Source organism: Podarcis muralis, chromosome 17, assembly GCF_964188315.1.
Source record: "Podarcis muralis chromosome 17, rPodMur119.hap1.1, whole genome shotgun sequence".
In the NCBI taxonomy this organism is placed as follows: Eukaryota; Metazoa; Chordata; class Lepidosauria; order Squamata; family Lacertidae; genus Podarcis; species Podarcis muralis.
In genome coordinates this window covers 30,948,380-30,973,578 of record NC_135671.1, presented here as the reverse complement: position 1 = coordinate 30,973,578, position 25,199 = coordinate 30,948,380, and the positions used below count along the sequence as shown (strand labels likewise).

At 47.1% G+C, this 25,199-nt stretch overlaps 3 protein-coding genes across 6 annotated transcripts in view; 2 read left to right on the top strand and 1 right to left on the bottom strand.

Annotated features, from left to right (window-relative positions):
• The window catches only part of CARM1 (coactivator associated arginine methyltransferase 1), a 40,397-nt gene extending 36,311 nt beyond the window's left edge, over nt 1–4,086 (top strand). The window contains exons 15-17 of one of the 2 annotated variants that reach the window (XM_028712866.2): nt 1,204–1,272; nt 1,974–2,041; nt 2,516–2,700. In XM_028712866.2, the coding sequence (XP_028568699.1) occupies nt 1,204–1,272; nt 1,974–2,032 (128 nt within the window). In that variant the 3' untranslated portion in view covers nt 2,033–2,041; nt 2,516–2,700. Of the gene's footprint in view, nt 1–1,203; nt 1,273–1,973; nt 2,042–2,515 lie in introns of both variants that reach the window. The other variant, XM_028712865.2, reaches the window with a different exon arrangement.
• Nucleotides 4,087–4,443: 357 nt separating this feature from the next.
• Nucleotides 4,444–20,266, bottom strand: YIPF2 (Yip1 domain family member 2). Of its 3 annotated transcripts, none has more exons than XM_077921373.1 (10): nt 19,812–20,266; nt 18,360–18,407; nt 16,279–16,424; nt 14,789–14,869; nt 13,829–13,916; nt 11,890–11,988; nt 11,004–11,170; nt 9,690–9,872; nt 5,230–5,350; nt 4,444–5,055 (listed from the first exon to the last, which is right to left on the bottom strand). In XM_077921373.1, the coding sequence occupies exons 2-9, from the start codon at nt 18,388–18,390 to the stop codon at nt 5,240–5,242; spliced, it is 906 nt and encodes a 301-aa protein (XP_077777499.1). In that variant the 5' UTR covers nt 18,391–18,407; nt 19,812–20,266; the 3' UTR covers nt 4,444–5,055; nt 5,230–5,239. The 3 variants fall into 3 exon arrangements, with proteins under 3 accessions (XP_077777499.1, XP_077777498.1, XP_077777497.1); XM_077921372.1 differs by having other exon boundaries at nt 4,444–5,016; nt 19,917–20,261; XM_077921371.1 differs by having other exon boundaries at nt 4,444–5,016; nt 19,812–20,259.
• Nucleotides 20,267–20,496: 230 nt separating this feature from the next.
• On the top strand, nt 20,497–23,776 carry TIMM29 (translocase of inner mitochondrial membrane 29). The gene is made up of 2 exons (XM_028712868.2): nt 20,497–20,670; nt 22,988–23,776. Exons 1-2 carry the CDS (start codon nt 20,607–20,609, stop codon nt 23,605–23,607), a joined length of 684 nt encoding a protein of 227 aa, XP_028568701.2. The 5' UTR covers nt 20,497–20,606; the 3' UTR covers nt 23,608–23,776.
• The last annotated feature ends 1,423 nt before the right edge of the window (nt 23,777–25,199 follow it).

The following is a 25,199-nucleotide window of genomic DNA, read 5'->3' as shown; positions in this document are numbered from 1 at the left end:
AACTGACAAGCTGAAGCTGACATCCCTGAAGGTGGGTGTCAATGTTCTTATAAAACAGAATGCAGAACAGCCTTGCCACAGTTGACTCCTGGGATCATTGATGGGATGGTCATGATGTAGTCCTCTGTGGGATCCCTTGCTTTTGAGCATCAGGAGACCCATTATCAGTAGATAGTAGGCTTTACCCTCCCTGCAGTCTTGGCTCCGAGTATTGTACTTTGTTTTCTTATAGGAATGAATGGCAAACGATTACCTTTAAGAGCAAACACACCAATTGGCATATTCTGGACAGATAAAAACTACTCCATGCCCCTTGTGGCAAACGTGTCTACTCTCATCTGTAACCCCATCCTGGCTTGTTTCTTGGTCACCCTGAATATGAAGGAACTAAGGAAGTTATGAGAAGATGTGAGCTGGCTTAGCTAAACAAGTGCTGACATTATACTTAAGCAATAGGCATGTACCTGCCCCAGGAAGCTTACACACTAAATGGTGATGGAAGGGGGAGAATGAACGAGAATAAATGTCAGTCACAGCCGGTTCATCATTGGAATATGAAACTTTAGAAATTTAGCCATGCACACTTTATTTAAATTTGCTGTTTCTTTGCCCTGAGAGAAGTGGTTTGGGGTCAAAGTAAATGCAGAACAACCAATCTTAGAATCTCCCTTTCTGTCTCTCTTGGCCTACTTTTCTAGACCTGAAGTGGGTGAATTATAGGTTTTTTCACCACTTGAGCCCTAGAGAAGTTGGCCAAGAAAGACAGGAAGCAGGATTCTGGGATTGGCACATCTGCATTTATTTTGTACCTAGTTAAGCTACTTCTCTCAGACCTCAATAATTGAGATACTCATTTTGAACTGGTTATAGTTTGGGGTGGCTCAAGTTGAGTCCAAGGCATCTTAGGCTCGGGTAGTTCTGGTGTCACGAATCAAAATGCCTCTGAATTTGAGATCATACTTGTTTGGAGGTCCAGGTGTTTTATCTCTGCTTAGTAGTTAGCAGCCAGAGGCAGAGTGGGAGAAGCAGTCAGAGAGTGGGATTCACTATGTGTACAGCCTGTTTTTCAGATACTGTTGGGAATGGTCCATCTGTGGCGCATGCTTACAGCTTGGGAGGTGGGGGTTAAGGTAAAGTGAAGTAACTTAGCGCAGATTGAACCTGTCTGTGTTTTTCCTCCTCCTTTTATTTCTTCCTGAGCAGCCAACACTGGGATTGTCAATCACACCCATTCCCGGATGGGATCCATCATGAGTACAGGGATTGTTCAAGGTAAACCTGGTCTGGGCTTTCTTGGAGTTGAGGGGAAAGGATGTGTGTGCCTCTGTTCAGCCTTCTCCTCTTTGGGGGTTTGAGCTGTATGGCCACAAAGGGATCAGGTACTTCATTGGGAACGAGAAAGGTCAAAGGCTGCCATGTTAATTGCGGAGTGTAGTCAAACCTCAGTTGTCGAACGTAATCCGTTCAGGAAGACGGTTCGACTTCCAAAACATTCGACACCCGAGGCACGGCTTCCCATCGGTCGCAAGAGCTTCTTGCACTCAAGCAGAAGCCATGTTGGATGTTTGGGTTCTGAAAAATGTTTGAAAACCAGAGCATTTACTTCCGGGTTTTCGGCATTCAGGAACAGAGCTGTTAGAGAACTGAGGTTTGACTATACTATATCACCCCTGAAGCTTAAACTAGATACCCCCAAAATGCGAGTAATGTGAACACTGAACATTTATAGCATCCCATTTTGGCATCAAATTACTTTGCTTCGTGATGGGTGAATTAATAGCTGAATTGGGTAGGTGAAGAGATTGACTTGGCTTATTGTGACAGAGGCTTCCCTAAACAAGCATTCACCGTCTCAGATGCATGGACCAAGAAGCTAGTGGGCTATATCATGACAGCTTCATTCTCCTATCAACTTCAGCAAGCTATTGCCTACAGAATTTCATACCATATCACTTTGCCTCTTGTTTCTGCAGAGTGTGGTGGCCCAAGCTGGTTGAATTTCATTTTTCAACCATGTATGCAGACCATGTAACGCCCAAAAGTAAGAATCTGAATTTATATTGAAACCTGTCAGTTTAGAGTTGCTTTAGCTCCCTCATAGAGGTTCCCAGTGTGTATACATACATATATATATATATATATATATATATACACACACACAGTCATACCTCTTGTTACGTTTGCTTCAGGTTAAATCTTTTCGGGTTGCATCCTGTGACGACACGGAAGTACCGGAAAGGGTTACTTCCGGGTTTCGCTGCTTGCACATGTGCATACACTCAAAATGATGTCATGCGCATGCGCAGAAGCAGCGAATCACGACCTGCGCACGCGCAGACGCGGGTTGCGTTCTGTTCATGTTGCGAACGGGGCTCCGGAACGGATCCCGTTCGCAACCAGAGGTACCACTGTATAAAGCTAGTGGTCTAGTGCTCAGGATTTCTATTTCTGCTAGAAACCTGACTTGATTCCTTACATATGAGACTTCTGAACTTTTTTCTTTTTTCCCCTGCAGGTTCATCTAGTGGTCAGAGTGGAGGAACATCAAGTGGTCACTATCCTGTCAACAGCCAGTTCACTATGGGAGGCCCGGCCATTTCCATGGCATCTCCCATGTCCATCACAACCAACACAATGCATTATGGGAGCTAAGAGACCCTCACCCCTGATCCTCTGAACTGACAGCACCAGGAAACCAAATGAAGAAGAAAAAATTCCGCCCTGCCCACCTGCCTTCTGCACCTCAGTTTGGCAATTGCTTCTCTGGATTTCTTCCACCCCCCTGCCTCCCCCCCACCCCCCAAAAAAAATTAGGCTTGCCAGAGATGTTCTGACCCTTGTACAATAGAAGACACCCCCCACTCGTTCTTTGATAGCAGACTTGTACACTTTTTTATGAAATGTTGGAAACTTCAACTTGCTCAACCATGACTGAGTTCCTGCGCTCACTGTGTCTTACAACCAATCATGTCGCTAGTGGTATCATTCTTCAAATCTTCCATGACTGATCAGCATTAGGCACAGGTTGTAGAGCAAAGCTGCAACAGGGCTTCTCAGCAGTACTGTGGACAGCCCAGCGGCAGCGCTAGTAACCTGAGCCTTCTTCCTTGCTCCCAGTGTTTTGAATGAAGGGGCTGCAGCTGGCTGTAGAGTGGGCACAGGCGAAAATCCAGCTGCTGCTCATCCTTCCATCTGTGCGTTGGTTTCTTCCACCCAACCCAACCTCCGGGTTCATTGCTTTGCTAAGACTTAGGAGGAGGAAGTGTTTCCTGTCGCGAGGGAAAAGAAAAGGCCAACAATCCCTCCTGGCTGGCTTTGTGAGGAGTTCTGGCAACTTACTGCTGTAGATCTTGGGCTTCCGGAAGAACATCTGAGATGAGATGGACTGTTGTGCCACGAGTATCTTATCAGCCGGTCTGATGATTGCCTGTCTTGGGGGGGAATCTCGATGTAGCATCAAAGGGTTAAAAAAATTTAAAACATGAATGTACCAAAAAGAAAAAAAAGGTTGCTGGCTGAAAGTGAACAGCTTGTGTATCAGTTTCCTGTTGCTCAGCTCATCTTGACGGCTATGCCCAGTTCTGGCTCCATTTCCACCCTGTTTTCTAGGCTGTTGCAGCTGCTGTCTCTAGTCCATTTTTCTCTTCAGCTGGGCAGGCAGTGGGGACTGGGTGCCAAGTGGCTTAGTATATAGACTTGCCTGCTCCCTGCAGTAGCCACCAGGGACTCTTAGAGTAGATGGTTCTGGCATCTGTTATGGAAGCCCCTTTGTAGTCTTTGTATGTGTAACCTGTAACCATTTATGGTATTTTCTTTCTTTTGTTCCTTTCAGAGCCACCAGTTGGCATGTTCGAAAGGAATTGGCAGGGACCCGTTTTATGGAGGGGGGGGGGAAAGTGTGTTTTACTTAGGCAGTTTCCTTTGGCTCCCAACAGGGGCTTGGTGGGCTGAATTTGGGGGGGAGGGAGGAGGGGTCTTTGTGCAGAAGCTCCATAGTGGCTGAATTGTGGGGTCTACACAGTCAATTGTTAGGTCTGGCTGATCAATGATTTTGTGACTATTGAATAAAACTGGGAGGGTTTTGAAGACTTGTTTACAGTGGCTGGTTTCCCCCACCTCAGGTTTTGCTGTGACTCCACAAAGCTCTTTTCCCTTTCGCTCACATCTTTAAAAGACAAGCCTCTGCTTTTGACATACAGTTAAGAGTCTCTCACACTGTGCAAAGGCTGCCTTTAGGACCTCAGACTTGGGTACAAAATCCCCGAGGAGGAAACCCAGTAGTTTCCCACCCATTAGGTGCTTCTTTCTACCAGATTTTCGGTCACCCTCTTTCACAGACAAAGACAGCATGTTACATGGCTACTTTCGCTGATCCTGTGTTACACAATGTGGCCACAGAGGACGACAGTGTTGGCTGGGAAAGAAGCTGAGAAAGAGCCACACTCCTCTTAAAAGGCAGTTTTATTTAAATTAGCTTTCCATAGAAAACAAAATCAAGTAGCTAAACTAAATCAAAGTAATCTGAAGTGCTCAACCTCCCTATCATTGAAGCTTCCCTCCAAAGAAGCTCTTACTTCTATTCCTGATCATCTACCCTTACCGAGGATCTAAAAAGTCTCAGCCATCAGCTGACTCTGCTACATCCCGCCGTTACCAAAGATTTAACTGGAAAGGGAACAATAGATAATCACTCCATTCAGTCGCTTTCTGCAGCCGTGTCAGGACTGCAGGCCCATCCTGTGATGAAGGAGCAAAAGGCAGCTGCATCCACCCCAAGTAACGTTTTGTGATGTTAACAGCCAGGCCTTTAAATTTGTTTCCAAAAGTCGGGTTCTTTGCAAATCGGGCACCTTAGGGACATGGCTGGCTGAAGTAGGACAACAAAAGTCTTGAAATGGTGAGGTGATGCAGCTTGGTCCCTGTTCCAGCTCAGGTGTCTCCTTGCCTCTTGGATGGGTGTGCACCTTCCTTCGCCCATGGGCTTTCCCTGAGGCCAGACATTCATGATGAAAGTGTCTGCAACAGAGATTTTAGGTCTTGTAAGCAGGGCATGCACTAAGGGAGAAAGAGGAGAGATGCCAACCCCTTGTTACCTCACATTAGTTCCTATGCTTCCATTGGTAGGGGTGGAGATTGGGGAGCAGTGGGCGCTTTGACAAAGAATATTTGACACCCAGCGGCAGTTTTAGCATCTGTTTCATGCCATACCGGATGGCCAGAAGTTCTTACCAGCTGCCTTTCAAATATGCGAGGTGGAGTGGTTGGCCGGGTGAGGCGGTGTGCTTCTGCCGAAATGAGCAGCTGGCGTGGGATGAGAAGGTGTGCCGCTTGCATTCTGGAAGAAATACAGCTTCAAAGAGAAGAAAATTAATCAGCTGTAGAAATCAAGCAGGCTCGCCTTCCTCCACCTAGAATCAATAAGTTAATTTGAAAACTCAGTGACTGCACTTTGAAGAATACTCTGGTTTAATCAAAACCTGAACGCAAACAAGCAAAAGCAAAACCTGCGTGTCTCAAACTGAATACATGACATGTGTCAAATTGTTTTTGGGCTACTTGCCTGCTACCAAGTTAACGGCAAAACAAGGTCCTATATTAAGGGCCGGAGATGCCATATATTCTCTAGAGTTGCCCACTGGGTGTGCCTGCTTCCCTGTTCTGCAAGTTGCTGAGTTTCTGCAAGCATTACCATTTATTTCCCATTTCACAGAGAAACTGTTCAGTACCTGTTTCTTCAAGGCTTAGCTACACACGCCAAAAATACATAGATTTGTCAGCGTACTGGGGGGGGGGGGGGATCAGGTTTGGAAACATTGTGTAACGGTTTTTCTTGTTACCATCCTAATCCAGTTTGGCAAATGGCAGAAGTAGTATAAATAATACTCCATTCTCTAGAGCAGGGTTCCCCAACCTTGGGCCTCCAGCTGTTTTTGGACTACAACTCTCATCATCCCTCGCTTGCAAGACCAGTGGTCAAGGATGATGGGAATTGTAGTCCAAAAACAGCTGGAGGCCCAAGGTTGGGGAACACTGCTCTAGAGCACAAAGTTTTCTGTAAGAAACTGAAGTTTCCTAGGGTAGCATAGTGAGACTGTGAATCTGTACATTTGCAATCGGCATGTACTAATAATTGAAATGTACGTGGGAAAACTGGATTCACTTTAGCTGGGTAATTTAATCTACCCCATCCCACGTTAGGCTGGATATCCAGCTATAACTGTTTCCCTGTTTATTAGACGAGAGCTTTGTACAGGATGTACAAGCCAGCCCTGGGGCATGTGCGTAAGAACAATAATCCACATCCTTGTTGGATCTTGGCTGTGGAGTTTGTATTGACACTACCAAGGTGGGGCCAAAGAGTTTGCTTAAGAGTTCTCATTTAAGTTCAGTGTTGCAAGCAGAATGTGACTAATCCAGAGCACATTGCACTCCTCTGTCTCAGCCTACAGTGTCATTTCCGATACTTGAAATACATGCATGTGAAAAGTCCACACTGTAACGCCAACTGTATTTTTTATAACGTGCCTAAAACTATATGAAAACACAAGACAAAAGTGAAGGGAGTTTAACAAAGGGGAAAATGGATTGGGGGGGCTAGCTGCAATTTATTTTTCTTACGTTGTACTTAATAGGCTTCGAGGTTTAAAAATGTAAAACGAAAAGACAGCAAAAAGCAGATAAACCAAGTTTTTAAGGGATGTTAGAATATCAATACTAATATTTATTAACGTTTGCCTCTCTTCGAAACCCTAAGTATTCTCAAAGCAGCTCACAATCAATGGAGTATAAAATGTTTATAAACCCATTAAAATCCTACAAATTAAAACTAAAAATATGAAACTAGCAAAAAAGAAATCACAGACAGCCAACAATCGCAATACTACACTGAGTGTAATATTCCTTTTGCACCCTCCAGCCTGACTAGCTTGTGCTGAATCTGCAAGCACAGGCTCTGCAGCTGATTTCAAGGCTCGGCAGCCCCATACGGGTAAAATGGCCCAAACTTGGTCCCAAACTGTTCTGGGCTTTAGAAGTTATGATCCGTACTTTGAATTGGGTTTGGAAGCCAACAAGCAGCCAGTGCAATTCATGGAACCTATTACTCTGATATAAGAGCTCAGCACCTGCAGGTACCCAGTCTGCTGCATTTTGCACAAGGGCAAGGGTCTGAGCCAGGGGTAGGCAACCTAAGGCCCATGGGCCACAAACGGCCCATGGGGGTCGTTTAACCGGCCCATGAGCTGCCCCTGAACCACCCACTCAGCGAGTCCCTGTGTGCTGCGCTAAACCAGCGCAGGGACTCACTTTCGTGGTGCTGAAAATCGCATCTGCGCATGATCAGATGCCAAAAATCGCATCTGCACAGGCACCAGAAATCGCGACCCCTTGTGCGCAATCCGGCTTACGGAGGGATCTCTGCTGGAGTGAACCGGCCCAGGCGAGGTAAACCTTGCCGACCCCTGGTCTGAGCCCTATTCAGAGGCAGCCCCACATAAACAGCATTGCAGTAGTCTGGTCTAGATGTATACAAGTAACACTCTGGGATCTTACAGACTTCATCAACTTCACTGTTCCAGCCATATTCCGTCATTTACAAATTCTGATTCTGCTGACACAGCATATACGTTTCCCACTGTGCTGCAAATTAGCGAGCAGCACCAATATATGCATTAATTGCATTAAAATCCATATCAAAGGTGTAGCTTACACCCCAGGCTTCAGGGACCTTCCAGGCTTCTCCTTGCTGTCTCCTTCCTTGACCATTTCCCTCCCCGGATCATGACCCTCACCAATCTTGCTGCATAATCTCCGTGCATATTCCTATCTGGATTTAACTGGGTTGATGCTTCTAGCCTGCCTGGATAGAGATGTGTCGCATAAATCCGATTTACGTTGTGGTATGGAAAGTCCCAAAAGGGACGCGGGTGGCGCTGTGGGTAAAAGCCTCAGCGCCTAGGGCTTGCCGATCGAAAGGTCGGCGGTTCGAATCCCCGCGGCGGGGTGCGCTCCTGTTGTTCAGTCCCAGCGCCTGCCAACCTAGCAGTTCGAAAGCACCCCCGGGTGCAAGTAGATAAATAGGGACCGCTTACTGGCGGGAAGGTAAACGGCGTTTCCGTGTGCTGCGCTGGCTCGCCAGATGCAGTTTTGTCACGCTGGCCACGTGACCCGGAAAGTGTCTCCGGACAGCGCTGGCCCCCGGCCTTTTAAGTGAGATGGGCGCACAACCCTAGAGTCTGTCAAGACTGGCCCGTACGGGCAGGGTTACCTTTACCTTTACCTTTATGGAAAGTCCCAGGGACGCGGGTGGCGCTGTGTGTTAAACCACAGAGCCTAGGACTTGCCAATCAGAAGGTTGACGGTTCAAATCCCCGTGACGGGGTGAGCTCCCGTTGCTCGGTCCCTGCTCCTGCCAACCTAGCAGTTCGAAAGCACGTCAAAGTGCAAGCAGATAAATAGGTACCGCTCCGGCGGGAAGGTAAACGGCATTTCCGTGCGCTGCTCTGGTTCGCCAGAAGCAGCTTGGCCATGCTGGCCACATGAACCGGAAGCTGTACGCCGGCTCCCTTGGCCAGTAAACGAGATGAGCGCTGCAACCCCAGAGTCGGTCATGACTGGACCTAATGGTCAGGGGTCCCTTTACCTTTACTATGGCAAGTCCCACCCACTACCAGCATGCAGCTTTCATACAGAGAAAGCCCCCCCCCCCCGCTCTGGTTTGCAGGTACACCAGCGGAAGAACCAAATGGCTGCTATCTTCAAAGTGAGAGCAATCATTACTCCTCCATTCACCCCAGGATGTCGTCACAAGTGGAGGTCTTTTTGCACCAGAAATGTCCTTCCCATTATATCTGGCAGCATTTCCCCCACCCCTGGTGATCCAACCAGTCTAAAGAAAACTTCTGATGAGCTCAAAGTCTTGCTCCCTACCAACTTTTAGTTGGGCCTTAAAAGTGCTGGAACAGTTGCTAGAAAGGTTTCAATGGTAAATCACAGCCTGTTATTTCTTAATCAAATGCCTGTTCCGTTCCTCATAATTTTGGGCACAATGAGCACTATGATATAATTAGAATTCCTTTATCTATAGTGGAACCTGAGAAGCCGAACACCTGTAAATTCGAATCTTTCAGCTCCCGAGGAATAAAAAACTAGAAGTGATTGTTCTGGTTTTCGAATGATTTTCGGAAGCCGCGCCTTGGAAGTCAAACGTTTTGGAAGTCAAACGGACTTCTGGAATGGATTTTGTTCGACTTCTAAGGTACTCCCATTGTACTCCCACTATGCAATGTTTACATCATACAATTTTTTCAGGGGTCCAGTATAAAGCTACCTCAAATATTGTTAAGTTCAGAGGAGATTTTGTCAACCTGTTGCCCTCCAGACAACTCCCTGCATGACCAGGTAGGCAAAGGCTGGTTTAGAGATGTTCATAATACTAAATTGCCACAGGGTACCCAGAATTATATAGTAAAATCATTCAATGACATCATCATGTTTCCAGCCCTGAGTACTTTTGCTGCTGTAAAATCTCTGCAACTTCCGAGGCTAAAAACTCATTTGAAATATCTGACTTTCTAGCGGCTGCCTTGTACACAGCTTATTTCCCTCTACTTTTCCTTCCCCTCTCGGCACAAGTAGCATTTTGCTCTCCAAACCTTGCCCTAGCTTAGTGGGAATAGAAGAGAACATACCTTGCAACCAATAGCCAGAAGGACATGGAGAGAAACAATGACAGCCAACAGGGCGCAAGCTGCCAGCCTGGTGTCTGAGCGGATAACTGGCCAGAAGGTAAGAACCAGAACTGAGCCAGAGAGACCCACTGCAAAGATGAGCAGCAGCCACTGCAGCCAGGAGATAGGAATCAGCCACAGCATCTGTGAATGAAGGAAGTGGAAGTTGAGTAAGATCTCATACACTCTTCATGAGAAACAGGACCTCAGCCACTGGCAGCTCTGAGTTTTAATTCAGGTCCTTTTTGCTGAAATCCCGCTGCACAAAACTAGCAGTGCTTGAGGAATGTGTGAATGTCTGGAGGTGGTTGGAGAATGGATGGCGGCTAACAGATTGAGGCTGAATCCTGACAAGACAGAAGTACCGTTTTGGGGGAAATGGGGCAGGTGGGTGTGGGGGACTCCCTGGTCCTGAATGGGGTAACTGTGCCCCTGAAAGACCAGGTGCACAGCCTGGGAGTCATTTTGGACTCACAGCTGTCCATGGAGGCACAGGTAAATTCCTTGTCCAGGGCAGCTGTCTACCAGCTCCATCTGGTACGCAGGCTGAGACCCTACCTGCCCATAAACTGTCTCACCAGAGTGCTGCATGCTCTGGTTATCTCCCACTTGGGACTGCTGCAATGAAGGTGACCCGCAAACTACAATTAATCCAGAATGCGGCAGCTAGACTGGTGACTATGAGTGGCCGCCAAGACCACATAACACTGGTCCTGAAAGACCTACATTGGCTCCCAGTATATTTCTGACCACAATTCAAAGTGTTTGCTGACTTTTAAAGTCCTAAACGGCCTCAGCCCAGTATACCTGAAGGAGTGTCTCCACCCCCAACGTTCAGCCTAGACACTGAGGTCCAGCTCCAAGGACCTTCTGGCAGTTGCCTCACTGAGAGAAGTGAGGTTACAGGCAGCCAGGCAGAGGGCCTTCTCGGTAGTGGCACCAGCCCTGTGGAACGCCCTCCCTTCAGATGTCAAGGAAATAAACAACTATCTGACTTTTAGAAGACATCTGAAGGCAACCCTGTTTAGGGAAGTTTTTAATGTTTGATGTTTTATTGTGTTTTTAATATTGGGAGCCGCCCAGAGTAGCTGGGGAAACCCAGCCAGATGGGCAGGGAATGAATAATAATAATAATAATAATAATAATAATAATAATGGAAAGCACAACGGAGCAGGACTTTTGAGTATTTTCTACTGGAACGTTATGGTCTGCAAACTGAAAAGAAATGACATATGAACCAGTCTTTTCCTTGCCACCCCATTTGCCTTACTCACCGCAGTGGGGATGTACACAAATAGGGAATAACCATAGACGCACACCATCTCCAGGAAGGTGTAGGAGTCCACATGGACCTGGACCCCCTTTCGCCACTGCAAATAGCCCCACAGGGCAAGGGGTACCAGCCAGGCATAGCAGTAGATAATTATTCCGGCAATGGACACTATGGAAGAAAAGGAAAACAATATTAAGAGCAGCATTCGCTCCAAGGCAAAAGCACTGGCAGGGTCAGTAACCAGGGCTTACCCTACCAGGAACAAGCCTTTACATATTTGCCTTCTGCCTTCCCATACTTTCACAAGCGCTAAGAGGAGCTGAAGCTCCTTAGCATAACTTGGTCATAAAATGAATGGAAGCTTTAAAAGTAGTTCTCAGTTATGCTAGTAAACACAAGAGGGAGGGAGGGAAGGGTAAGGGTGTGTGTGTACACACATGCACAATACTCCTTCCTTCCCTCCCTCCCTCTTGTGTTTACTTATCATAACTGAGAACCACTTTTAAAGCTTCCATTCATTTTATGACTAAGTTATGCTAAGGCGCTTCTGCTCCTCTGTGAGAAGTTAAGGATATCTGGGAGCCAAAATTTAGGCATTCTGAATACTGTCCATTTACCCATCTCACACATCCCCAGTAGGAAAGAAAGGAGTCATTACTACAGCTCTTGTTTCCTGCTTTTTTGTAGGCCGCATGCCACCTTGCTCAAAAGCTTTTGCAGGTAACATGCAACTCATTTTTTACCCCCCCCCCCATCTCTATTTTGCCCATTCTTGGTGTGCCTTCAACAATACCCGGTATATAAAAGGACTATGATTGCATTCAACCACTTGACACTCTGTCCAGAAAGCTTAAAGTGCAAGAGACACTCCCCCGTCGATCCCTCACCTTTGTGGAACTGGGGGCTGCCCTTTTTCTCCTGGAAGCTGGACAAGTTGCCGCTGATAGCCAGCGTGAAGACCAACGTGGCACAGATCCAGAACGGTCCTGTGAGAGGCAGAAATATAACATTAGAAGACCAAAAAAGACGGGCAGACTTCTTGTCTCGGCACGGGGCAAAGAATGGAGCCGACTGTGAACTCATTTACCAAACACAGAACAAGGAAGCAACTAAAGGGCTGGGGCTCAGGTGAGGCGTCTCAGCACAACACTGGAGGCCACCTGGTAGAGCAGGCCTTAGAGGGAAATCTACATTCGCCAAGCACAAACCTTGGACACACAAAAGTGTCACACATTGTTAGGCTATCAGTCTATCTAGCGCAGCCTCCCCCCAACCTGCTGTTCTCCAGATGTTTGGGGCTTAATTCCCATCATCCCAGCAAGCTTGGCCCAAGGATCAAGGGTGATAGGAGCTATAGTCCAAATAATCTGTAAGAAAGAATCAGAATCAATGAAGAATCTTCTTCAACATCAACTGCGTTTGGACTGGTCATGTTGTTCGGATGCCCGATTATCGTCTCCCAAAGGCAACTACTCTATTCTGAACTTAAAAATGGAAAGCATAACGCTGGTGGTCAACAAAAGAGGTTTAAAGACTGTCTCAAGGCAAATTTTAAAAATGTACTATAAACACCGACAACTGGGAAACACCGGCCTGCGAGTGCTCCAATTGGAGAACAGCCTTTACCAAAGGTGTCACGGGCTTTGAAGACGCTCAAACTCGGGACAAAAGGGAGAAACGTGCTAAGAGGAAGGCACGCTTGGCAAACCCTCACTGTGATCAACTCCCACCCGGAAACCTATGTCCCCACTGTGGAAGGATGTGTGGATCCAGAATTGACCTCCACAGTCACTTACAGACTCACTGTTAAAACCATGTTCATGGAAGACAATCTTACTTGGCTATGAGTGATTGCCAAAGAAGAAGAAGCAGAATCTGTAGGGCACCAAGCTGGGGAAGTCTGATCTAGTCCTAATTCCCCATGGCTTTTCCCGGCCCAGCTCTCAGACATCCATTGACTGATGATGCCCAGGGTTGACCTGGGACCTTCCACTTGCAAGGTATGTACTTAGGGATGACAGAGCAAGGAAATGAAGACTGCACTTCTGGAAGATGACTAGCAAGCTTCACCCCCCTGTTGTAAACAAAAATTGCCCTTTTCCCTTATGGGGTATCCAAGAGCCCATATAGAGTCCTTACATAGGTTCCCTATTGGCAGGAGAAAATAACAGAGACCAACCAGAGAATATTGAGAAGCAAAGCAGCTAGTAAGCCCGATCTTTATTGATCTGTTGCAACAGGGTCCTCACTCACCACACAAAGAAGGGAGGAGGAACCCAGAACAATGGCGCGTAAGGCCTTATAAAGACTTTTGAAATTGCCACCCTGTAGATCAAGACCACCCCCAGAAACATCCTACATACATCACAGAACGCAGAAAAGGTGGTATAAACAGAAATTTGAATGTTGTTTTTCCTGTTTGCCAGGTTATCTGATTGCCTTTCCTGATAGTCTGTCACCCATTAAAATGCTGATCACTCAATTCCTGAGACAATGGGAAGGCTCCCTGACCCCCCTCCCTCCTTGCAGGGAAAACATTTGGTCAGTTTGGGAATCAAAATGGTTTCAGGTGGGTCATCCACATTCTTGGAGCTACCATCTATGTATGTGCTTGGTTCGTATACTTATGAACACTACCATATATCTAGGACCTCAAAATTCCTATCACCCCCCTCCCCGCTTAATCAGGACTTGCTTCTCAGGATGCTGAGCAAGCTGCATTCTCTGTCCTGGGCATAGTATGCTACATCACAGTTTACAGTTCAATCCAGACTTTGCAAAGCAGGAGGCAGTGCTCTGCATCAGTCTGAGCTTCTCTGTACTCACCATACAGGTCAGGGTTATTCCGTAGATGGTGCCATACAAAGTTTTTCCCTGGCAGCGGAAGCAGCGACCCCTTTATCCTGTCCAACACCTGATAAACAAGAAATAGGCATTGCCTCAGCAAAATGGAACCCATGGGGACGTGCAAGGATGCAGGGCTTTTTGCTTCCAATAATAATAATAATAATAATAATAATAATTTATTTATACCCCACCCATCTGGCTGAGTTTCCCCAGCCACTCTGGGTGGCTCCCAATCAAGTGTTTGTACAGTACAGCGTTAAATATTAAAAACTTCCCTGAACAGGTGCAGGAAGAGGTGCAAGAACCACTAGAAATATTGTACAGGCATTTCTATGCCTTGCACTAGACCCCATTGTCAAGGTATGGAGAGAAGACTGATAATATGGTTGCCCACAGCCAAGCAAGCAAGCTTCTGGTGGAGGGAAGACTGAACTCAATTTGTTATTCTAACTTCATGGTTAGGAAATCTCCATCCCCATAGTCAGAACATCACCACTGTGGATTTCAGCTCCTGAAAGTATCAGTCGATCAGGAAGATTCTCAATTTGTACCCAACAAAATAATGGTGGTAATTCAGCCACAGCAGAATCCTGGAGCCAAATTAGGCTCAAAGCACAATACAAATGTGCCAGCCATGAGGTTGTGCCTCCAGCCATGAAACAGAACTGGACCTATGTATGGGTGATCTAGCCCAGTGGTGGCCAAACTTGGCCCTCCAGCTGCTTTGGGACTACAATTCCCATCATCCCTGACCACTGGTCCTGTTAGCTAGGGATGATGGGAGTTGTAGTCCAAAAACAGCTGGAGGGCCATCTGCAAACTGTATGGCAGGTCTTGTGCTTGTTACTTGCAAGCTGAGTTACTACGCTCCCTCATTTTGTCAACTGTGGCTGATTCTTGGCTGCACCTATGAAGCTAGAACTACACAAATTCCCTTACCTGGTATGTGTCAACATCAAAGAAAGCCTGGTAATATTCAAAGGTCCAGAAACTGGATTGCTTCTTCTGGGAACTCAAGAGCTGCAGGGATGAGAATGCAGGTTACTGCCTTGCCCTTGCCCAGTAAATATATTTTGGGTGAGACAAACCAACCCCTGGGCCTCTTGTGAAGATGGAACTCCTGACCTCGTGCCCTAAGCATTCTTACTTTAATAAAGAAAAGAAAAAGAGGCAGAGTGCTTCATTCCAAATAATGATCCAAGAAGAAGACCTCTTTCTTTCATGGACGCTTCTCCTCCCAGGAACTCCTTTCAGCAAGCTTTGAGGAAACTCCACAGGCTGCAGTTGTGTGTGTTAAGAGGTGGGGGCGAAACTTATGGGAGGGCCTATAATTACTAGGGAACATTATTTTTATGGAAATTCTTCCAGTTACTCTTCATACAAGGAACAATAGGAATTTTGGCTGCTCAAGAGTGAATTAGGTAGGGTGACACAGCAAAGTGCTCCCCCCCCCGCTGTGTGTGTGTGTGTGTGTGTGTGTGTGTGTGTGTGTGTGTGTGTGTATGCGCATTGTGTTGTTATTTATTGTTTTTCTTACCCACCCTTCACAATAAGGTTCCAGGGTGGGTTACAGCATATTAAAAACACACAGAGTACATTTAAAATATAAACAAACAAAAAGCACACCCATTACCTGAAAATACTAATTCCATACAACACAGATAGGTAGCCGTGTTGGTCTGCCATAGTCAAAACAAAAAAAATTCCTTCCAGTAGCACCTTAAAGACCAACTAAGTTCTTGGTATGAGCTTTCGTGTGCATGCATCTGAAGTATCTGAAGAAGTGTGCATGCACACGAAAGCTCATACCAAGAACTAACTTAGTTGGTCTTTAAGGTGCTACTGGAAGGAATTTTTTTTGTTTTGTCCATACAACACGTTACAGGCGGGACACAAAACTAAATTCTTTCTTTGTCAAAGCAAACAATGGAAGCTAGACAAACTTCTGTGGAAAGAGAGGTCCACATTCTTGGAGCTACCACCAAGAAGGTAATCTCACAAGCTCCCCCCAACCTGTAAGAGCGAGAGAACTACCAGGAGGGTTGCCTTTGCTGATCTTAAGCCCCAAGCTGGTCTATACAAGGAATGAGGCATTCTTTCAGCTATTTCGAGCCCCCCCCCCTTATCTAGGCTTTCAACCCAAATGCAAGAGAGTACCTTAAATTGGGCTGGGAAGCTATGAGGGAACCAGTGCAACTGCTACAGACCAGGTGTTATATGCATTCTATGACTCCCATCCTCCTTATCTATGTAAATCACTGTGCTTTACATCAAAGCTCCCATTTGACCTGTTATCTCCTTCCCACTCTCTTCCAGGTCCATAGGAAGTAGCCCCTTGGCTAGGCTAATGTTTCCTTCCTGCCGCAAAGCAGCTACTTCTCCAGCTGGCTATAAATCAACATGCAGGACAGAATTTGAAACAGCAGCACCTCTGTTTTATCATCCTCCTCTTCTGCCTCAGGCTCCTCACTGTAGCCGGAAGACATGTTTACGGTTGTGTGGCTTTGCCGCTCACTGATGCTAGGAGTGGTGGCATCTGCATTCTCAGCCAGCAAATCTATGGCTTCGTCGAATTCTGCAAAAAATAAAATAAAATAAAATACGCCAGGCAGTCAGGACAGAAATACTAGCACAATCAGATTTCGCTCTAGAGCCCCTGTAGCTCAAAGCTAGGACAGCCCTTCCATAGCCTGACACTCAATGAAAGCAATTTTGCAGGTGAGCAGAAGTAGATTTTTGCTCTGCCTATTGCAGAGCTGCCAAGTTATTTGTCTGGAAGAAATTGTTAGCCAAGCCAGTCGCTCCACCATTTTCTTATCTGGTGCTTAAAATCCCAGGATGCCACTAACAGAGGAGGTGAAAAACCTGGACGGCTTTTTCCTCTAGTTTTAACATGCTTTGCTTTGATTTATTACATTTATATCCCAGCGTACATAGCTCTCCCTCACCCTCATTTTATTTTCACAACTACCCTATGAGGTAAGTCAGGCTGCGGGTGAGCGACTGGCCCAGGGTGACCCAGGGAGCTTTGTGGGTAAGTGGGGATTTGAACCCTGGTCTCCCAGGTCCTAGGCTGGCACTCTAACCATCACACCACACTGGCGTTTCAGGTACTATTTCATGTGTATGTGGTACCAGAGGCAATGTTTGAAATTCTGAAAGAACAGGTATAGGACCCCACTGTTTGGCGAGTAGAACTTCTGCATTTCTCCCTTCTAGCTTCAACCTGTGTTTTTGGGAGGTTTTCCCCAAGAAAAGCTCAACAACTTTCAAGGTTTCCGGGTTTCTACTTTTTGAAATATGGCAAGCCTAGCTTAAGGTAGAAACAAAACTTGGATACTTCCAAAGAACTTGTGTTTCCTTGAGAAATCAAAGTAGGCTTACCTACCTTCAGAGGCAGCTGGAGCAATCTACACCAAAGAAAAATCAGCACCCCCCCCCCAAAATAAAAAGCCTCCAGCCTGCTCACAACACGTTGTGTTGGTTTTTTTTGCATTAAGCAAAAATTCTCCACAAGTATAAAAACTGTTATCATATTCTCCTGAGCCTAAGAGAGAGATGCTGTATATGATGGTTTGTGGGCCAGGAAAGCCCCAGTTCAAGTCCCACCACAGCTACTCCTATGCATGATTACTCAGAAATAATCCCATTGTGTTCCATGGGGATTACTCCCTACCGTGTGTTTAGGATTACTTCTGAACAGACATGCATAGGCTTCCACTGTAAATCCCATTGCCTTCAATGGATTCTGCTCGCATTACAAGGTTCAATCTTTGCTCCTTCAACCCCCTTTTAACTGCAAGCAAGTGCTCAGCAGCTGCACAAAAGTTATCTTATGGGGTGGGTACTCTCCAAGAGCCAGAGTTCGAAATTAGCAGGGCACCAGACACATTTTGCACCGAAAGTTTCTGCATTTGCGAACACCTCCGCGAGTCTGGGTGCTGTTTTTTGCACCTGGCTGACACTCGAGGATTACTGAAATGTGCTCTGAAGCCTTAAGGATAGACAATATGTTAAGGAGTTTAACAATAAAGAGTAGAATGTTTTGAAAACTGAAGTACGGTAGCAATATTTTTATTGTAAACACCAAATGAAACATGTATTAACAATTTTTGCTTAAAAATGTGACATTAACTATCTGTCACTTATGTGAATCACTTAGTTCATGCTTATCAAAATAATAAATAAAAAGTGTTGTCAAACCACACACCCACCCAGTAGCAACTAGACAGCCGATTTTGGCGCCCACAACCCAAGTCCCAAAAGCCATTTGGCTCCTAGCTTTTCTATCTCAGTTTCTAACACTGCCAAGAGCTGTAGACTGACTATTCCTGGTATAGAAGACTAATGAGATAGGAAAGGTAGATAATCCAACAAAAGGTTATGCTCTTGTAAGTGGGACATGTATGAACAGGGAAGTTTTGAGGTGGGCAGAGAAAGCACACTGCACAGCCTAGTGCCCAAAGCTTGCCACAATCCATAACTCACTCAGCGGAATTAAAACACTCACCATGAAACTTGAGCTCATCTGGGGCAGCCATGATGCAACTGGATTATCCTAGAAAAGATAACAAACTGCGTTGGCAGAAACATCAAAGAGCTTTGAAGCACCTTAAAGGCTGAACTGTATTATGGCATCAGTCTTTGTGCACTGCAGCCCACTTCAGAAACATGAAGCATAATCATGAACTGGCAGGTGCATATATTATAGACATACAGATGTGTACATTTAGATGGTTGGGTTGGGATGTATGGACAGGAGGCAGTTAAAGGCAGCTTCAAAACAGACGTGGGGGTAACCTGTGGCTCTCCGTATGTTGCTGGACTCTTATCAGACCCAGGTCAGCACAAACCAACAGTCAGGGACGTTGGCAGTTAGAATCATGGAACTGTAGAGTTGGAAGGGATCCTGAGAGTCATCGAGCCCAACCCTCTGCAATGCAGGAATCTCATCTAGATCATCCACGGCAGATGGCCACCCAACCGCTGCTTAAAAACCTCCAAGGAAGGAGTCTGCCGCCATCCGAGGGAGTCATTTTCACCGTTGAACAGCTCCTAGCTGTAGTCTGACAACATCTGGAGTGGGGGGCAGAGACACCGCTAGCCCTCTGACTGAAAAATGGCTGGGGCGAAACCAGGGCTGGATTTAGGTTTGATGAGGCCCTAAGCTACTGAAGGTAATGGGGCCCTTTATATGTCCAGCTGTCCTTTGTCAACAACAAATTGTCACTGTTTTTTGTGTTGCATATATGCTATGTGGTAATTTATGGACCAAATAGGTATCTAAAGCCATTTGCACATAACAAAATATGTATTTTATCAAAGTAATTGATACAGAAATGAGCAAACCAGTGATATTTTAGGGAGCAGGCTAACAGGCAGAGCCCATTATGAGCCTACACAACATGTAGGTTTTATTTTTTCTCTTATATTTTGGAAATGTACATCCAGTTTTTTCCCCTTTAAATTTTTTTGAGGCCTCCAAGAGGGCCCTAAAGCGATAGCTTGTTTAGCTTATATGTAAATCCGGCACTGACCGCGAAACGGTTCCCAGCTGCTGCAGCTCAAATGCCTGCAGTAAGCTTCCTAGTGGCGTAGAGATAAAACATCCGGCACATTTTGCAAAGCTAAGCAGGGTCTGGTATGGGGTGGGAGGACTGGCGTCGAGAATCCTGCCTCGCAGGGGGTTGGGCTAGATGACCCTCTGGGTGTCCCCATCCAACTCTAGGATATTCCAGGAAGCACCTCTCCTCCCTCTGCCATGCCAAGCCTGCGCCACGGAAGGGAACAGCCCTGGACCCTGAGCATCACAGTCCCTTGTCCAATGGGGGGGGGGGGGAGGCACTCTGCACATGCTCAGAGACCGGGCCTGAGAGAGAGCACAGGTCGGCCTCTTGCCACGCGGAGCCTGCGACCCCCCCCCCCCACCTTAGCCCACCCTTGGCAGCCAGAAGCCCCTTACCCGGGCGAGGCTCTCGTCACCCAGCGGAGGGGCTTAGCAGGCAGAGCCCGCCCCACGAGGGTCCCTCAGCGGCGGTGGGGGGGGAAGAAGTCCGACCAGCCTCACCAGGAGCTCAAGAGGAGCCTCGGACGCAGCTTCCAGCGAGGCACCGCCGCCGCCCCTTCGCGGCTTCCGGCGCGCGTCAAAAGTGCCCCTGGCGCTCATAGACTCGGAAACGCCGAGACTGGAGGCCCCGTGGGTCACGTGAAGGGATTTCCACACGGACACGGATGCTTCGGGGCTGCGCTTGTAATTTCGCCTGCGACGGAGGAAGCCCATAAAGCGACCCGGCGGGACTTAAAGCTGCGCGTGTTTTTCTGCTCGAAGGCAGAAGCAAGAAAGCAGGGCAGGCTTGTGAAATGTCCGAAGAATCCCAGAATTGGGGAGTTGGAAGGGACCCCGGGGGTCATCTAGCCCAACCCTCTGCAGTGCAGAAATTTTCACTAATTCTCGCCTTTTTTTATTAGCCCCTTCGAGGTGTCTTGTTTGCTTTTTTAACAACCAATTGGTGTCTAGATGTTATGAAATAATTCAATAATTTAATATATATACCGCCCTTTTGTCCTAGGATCACACGGCGCTTTACTGTATAAACTACACAGAGAACAAAACAATACTAAAAAAAAAGCTAGTCTAGAGGTTTCCTATCTCTATGAGCTCCCGCTTCTCGCCTTCTCTTCCTTCTTCCGGTCTCCGCTGAGCTGGTCCGTCGCGCTTTAACGTCCGGCTTCGCGGTCCTGCCAGAAAAGGCCGGCGATGGCGGATCCTCCGAGCCCGGAGAAGAGGCGCCTTTGGGGGCGGCTCCGCACCGGCCGCATAGGTGAGGCGGGCAGGCGAGCGGGTGGCTGAAGGGGAGGCCTGGGCTCGAGCCCTGAGCGCCGGCCGCTTCCTCAGACCTCACCCCGAGGGACGGGCGGGGAAGGAGGGAGAGGTTCGCCGCCGCCCCCCTGCATGCTTCCCTGGGAGGAGGAGGTGGCGGGTGCCCTTCTGTGGCGCGCTTTGCCTCGGCCCGGGGCCGCCGCCTTTTCCTTCCTCCCGGCGCGGAGCTCACGCAGCTGCAGGTTCCTCTTAACCAGAGTCAGGCTTATGGAACTCTCTCCCAAAGAGGATTAGAGACAATCAAGGAGCAGCGCCGGATTAAAGGGGGTGCGGACTGTTGTCCCGCACAGAGCGCTGAGACGAGGGCAGTGCTGGATTTACGTATAAGTTAAACAAGCTCTAGTTTAGGGCCCCCAAAAAATTTAAAGGAAAAAACACCTGGATGTACATTTCCAAAATATAAGATAAAAAAAACAAATAAAATAAAACCTACATACAACAACAGTGTTTTGTGTTGTGTAGGCTCCTATGATGTAAGTCATGGGCCCCGCCTGCTCCCTAAAATATCAGTGGTTTGCTCATTTCTATATCAATTACTTTGATAAAATATATATTTTGTTATGTGCAAATGGCTTTAGATACCTATTATGTCCATAAATTACCATATAGCATATATGTAACACAAAAACAGCAATAATTTGTTGTTGACAAGGGACAGCTGAACATATAAAGGAGCCTATTACCTTCAGTAGCTTAGGGCCTCATCAAACCTAAATTCGGCCCTGGACGAGGGGGACACAAAATGACCACAATAATAATCCCAGTAATCATAATAAAACCTATATTCATATAGGTACCAATTCAAAGTCATGAAGGGTGCCAAATTTTGGCCTTGTTCAGGGTTCACTGTATGACCTGCATGGCATGGAGGAGCATCACTGCTCAGGAGGTCTGCGCTGGTTGCTGATCGGCTGCCGGGCCGGGTTCAAGGTGTTGCTATTAGCATATAAAATCCATATCAAATTGGGGCCGCTTTACCTGCGAGATCGCCTTACCCTACAGGTGTCCACTCTGCATTTCAGTCAGCGGAACTGGCACTCCTTCAAGGTTCCACGTAATGCCTGTTCTGCATTTGTAAGAACACGGTCGTTCAGTGTGGCAGCACCTGTGCTTTGGAACTCCCTGCCTATTGAGATCACTGTACTCCCTTATTACAGTGGTACCTCGGGTTACAGACGCTTCAGGTTACAGATGCTTCAGGTTACAGACTCCGCTAACCCAGAAATATTACCTCGGGCTAAGTACTTTGCTTCAGGATGAGAACAGAAATCGTGCTCTGGCAGTGTGGCAGCAGCAGGAGGTCCCATTAGCTAAAGTGGTGCTTCAGGTTAAGAACAGTTTCAGGTTAAGAACGGACCTCCGGAACGAATTAAGTACTTAACCTGAGGTACCACTGTATTATTATTATTTTGCACATGCTAAAAGCATTCCTGTTTAGACATCCAGGTGGTTAGAAAGTCAAAGCAACTCACCTCTTTTAGTACAGTGGTACCTCGGGTTAAGAACTTAATTTGTTCTGGAGGTCCGTTCTTAACCTGAAACTGTTCTTTACCTGAGGTACCACTTTAGCTAATGGGGTCTCGTGCTGCAGCGGTGCGATTTCTGTTCCCATCCTGAAGCAAAGTTCTTAACCCGAGGAACTATTTCTGGGTTAGCGAAGTCTGTAACCTGAAGTGTCTGTAACTCGAGGTACCACTGTACTTCCGTTTTTGCATGTTTTAAAGTAGGGTTGTGAATTTTTCTCAATTTTACTGTTTTGTTTTTTCGCAAAGTGAGGGTTTTTACAATCAAGAGGTGTATAAACCTTACGAAATAAATACATAAATAAAACAACCAAAAGGCTATCAGCCAAGGCTACTAGCCATGTCCATGCAGAGTGTTTCAGAGGCCTGGAGTAGGAGCCCCCAGTTGGCTGGGAGGCATGGGGTGTTCTTGCCATGACAGAATGAGACCAGCAGGCCCCTGAGGGGCTCCTCTGGCCAGCTTAGCCCACCGAGTCCCGAGGCAAGTGCATCTGATTGCCCCCCCTCTGTGTAGGCCAGGTACTAGCAGTGATGGGTGTGCTGTACCTCCACAGCTGGAAACCTTGGCATGGGGATAGTGGTTCAAATCCTAGTCACTGGTTTCCCACAAGAGGCATCTGGTTTAGCCACTGTGAGACCAGATGCAGGACTAGTTGAGCCATTGGCCTGATCCAGCAGGCTCTTCTTCTGTTCTTACCATCCCTATTTTCTTCTTTCCTGCCTCCCCCTCCCCAGCTTTGTGGTGCAAGAGCCTCCTGCATGACTATGCCGAAGCCTGCAAAGAGGTTGTTCTGGGTGTCAGGCAGCGGCCGGGGAAAGCTGGGCTCTACCTCTCACTGCTGGCCGGAGCAGTGGGCTGCAGCCTCCGCAGCCCCTGTGAGTCTTCCTTTGAGGCCAGCCTTCTGGAAGCCTCGGGCACCCTCCTCCTGCTCTCGCCCTGGACCCGCAGCAGCAGCTCAGAAGGGCACGTCCAACGGCTGACGAAGCTGAGGAACCGGGGCCAGCTGCGCTTCCAGAGCCTGCTCTTCTTCTCCCTCGTCTATGAGGCTCCTTTTGACGCGGGAGCAGATCTCTACCAGGCGCACTGCAAGTACCTGAAGCCACGCTGGATGGAGGTTCCCAGCCAAGTCCTTGATGTGGGCTTCTGGGGGCGCTGGTGGGTTCTGCACTCCAAAATGCGGGATCCGGACATTAATGAGGAGGAGTTTCAACACCTGCCAGAGCATCTCAGGACAATTTATTTCCATAACCTCCATTCGGAAGCCAACGAGAAACTTTTTGACGAGAAATACAAGCCTGTTGTCCTGACAGAGGAGCAGATCCAGCAAACAGAAAGGGAGAGTCAGGGAAATTGACATCATTGATGTACCTTGGTGGCTGTAGTTTATCATCTCCCTTTGGAGATGGTGGAACAAAGAAAAAGATCCGTTAGGAACATGGTCTGTTTTCTTCCAGGATCCTGATTTTCACTGTATTGTTCATGTAGACTCAGCCAGGTATGGTGAATAAATGAGTAAAAAGAAGCAGCACCCATTCTCTTGAAATTTTCTTTGATTCCCTCTCCCTTTCAGTTCTTCACATTTAATTTCTCAGGAGCTGTACCTCCACAGGAGCTCTGTCCAAAACTTATTCTGAAGATGTACAGTGGTACCTCGGGTTAAGTACCGTATTTTTTGCTCTATAAGACTCACCTTTTCCCTCCTAAAAAGTAAGGGGGAATGTGTGTGCGCCCTATGGAGTGAATGCAGGCTGCGCAGCTATCCCAGAAGCCAGAACAGCAAGAAGGATTGCTGCTTTCACTGCGTAGCGATCCCTCTTGCTGTTCTGGCTTCTGAGATTCAGAATATTTTTTTCTTGTTTTCCTCCTCCAAAAACTAGGTGCGTCTTGTGGTCTGGTGCGTCTTATGGAGCGAAAAATACGGTACTTAGTTCATTCTGGAGGTCCGTACTTAACCTGAAACTGTTCTTAACCTGAAGCACCACTTTAGCTAATGGGTCCTCCTGCTGCCGCCGCGCCGCCAGAGGCCAATTTCTGTTCTTATCCTGAAGCAAAGTTCTTAAGCTGAAGCACTATTTCTGGGTTAGCGGAGTGTGTAACCTGAAGCGTATGTAACCTGAAGCGTATGTCACCTGAGGTACCACTGTATAGGGTTTGTTATTCTCTTGACTTTTCCCCAAGCCTCCCCTTTCCTACAGTACATGTGCTTGAATAAGTATTTTGTAATACTGTTAGTGAGAAGCTGGGAGATCTTGAGTTATTACAGTGCTGCCTAGTTTAATATTTTGTGGAAATCTTCCATCTGAGGTGAAAAATAGCTCATAGCATCTTCCCATGTGTGTCTGTTCAGAAGTAAGCCCCACCGAGATGAGCTCCGCGACCCCAGAGTTGTCCGCGACTGGACCTAACAGTCAGGGGTCCCTTTACCTTTACCTTTGTATAGGGTTACAGTCTTCAATTTTGCTGTTGAATTTGGGGTGGGGGGTCAAACGGAAAACTTATCAGAAGTGGAATGGGAGAACCCCCAGTCACCTTGCCCTTTGCTTTCTCTGACTTTTAAATGCTTTGTTTTTTTTTACAAGCCACAGTGGGGCCACTAGCACAGCCCTGGAACATGCCAATTTATGTCAAGTGTGTTCCACTACTAGTCAGATGTGTTAGGGTGGTTTTTAAAATTTGTGTTCATCTTTGCATTCTCATGAGCTCCTGTAAGCAGGGCAGTCCATTGACAGCAGCAAAGAACAAAAGAGCTGGAGGAATTGCATTATTAAGTGCAGTGGAGAGAAAAGTCTTAGAATGCAGGAATCTCAGCTAAAGCATCCATGGCAGATGGTTATCCAACCTCTGCTTAGAAACCTCCAAGGAAGGAGAGTCCACCACCTCTCATGGGAGTCTTGAAAAGGTTTGAATTGGAGTGGCTGTTTGGTTCCATTCACCAGACACAGGGAG

What these genes read in the sequence shown, in the direction of transcription:
- TIMM29 (XM_028712868.2), top strand. Translation starts at nt 20,607, where the DNA reads ATGGCGGATCCTCCGAGCCCGGAGAAGAGGCGCCTTTGGGGGCGGCTC. An exon ending in GCTCCGCACCGGCCGCATAG is followed by an intron (nt 20,671 to 22,987) that starts GTGAGGCGGGCA and finishes CCCCCTCCCCAG; the next exon opens with CTTTGTGGTGCAAGAGCCTC.
- YIPF2 (XM_077921373.1), bottom strand. Translation starts at nt 18,390, where the DNA reads ATGGCTGCCCCAGATGAGCTCAAGTTTCATG. An exon ending in TTGATGTTGACACATACCAG is followed by an intron (nt 13,917 to 14,788) that starts GTAAGGGAATTT and finishes CTTGTTTATCAG; the next exon opens with GTGTTGGACAGGATAAAGGG. An exon ending in CAGCCCCCAGTTCCACAAAG is followed by an intron (nt 11,171 to 11,889) that starts GTGAGGGATCGA and finishes TTTCTTCCATAG; the next exon opens with TGTCCATTGCCGGAATAATT.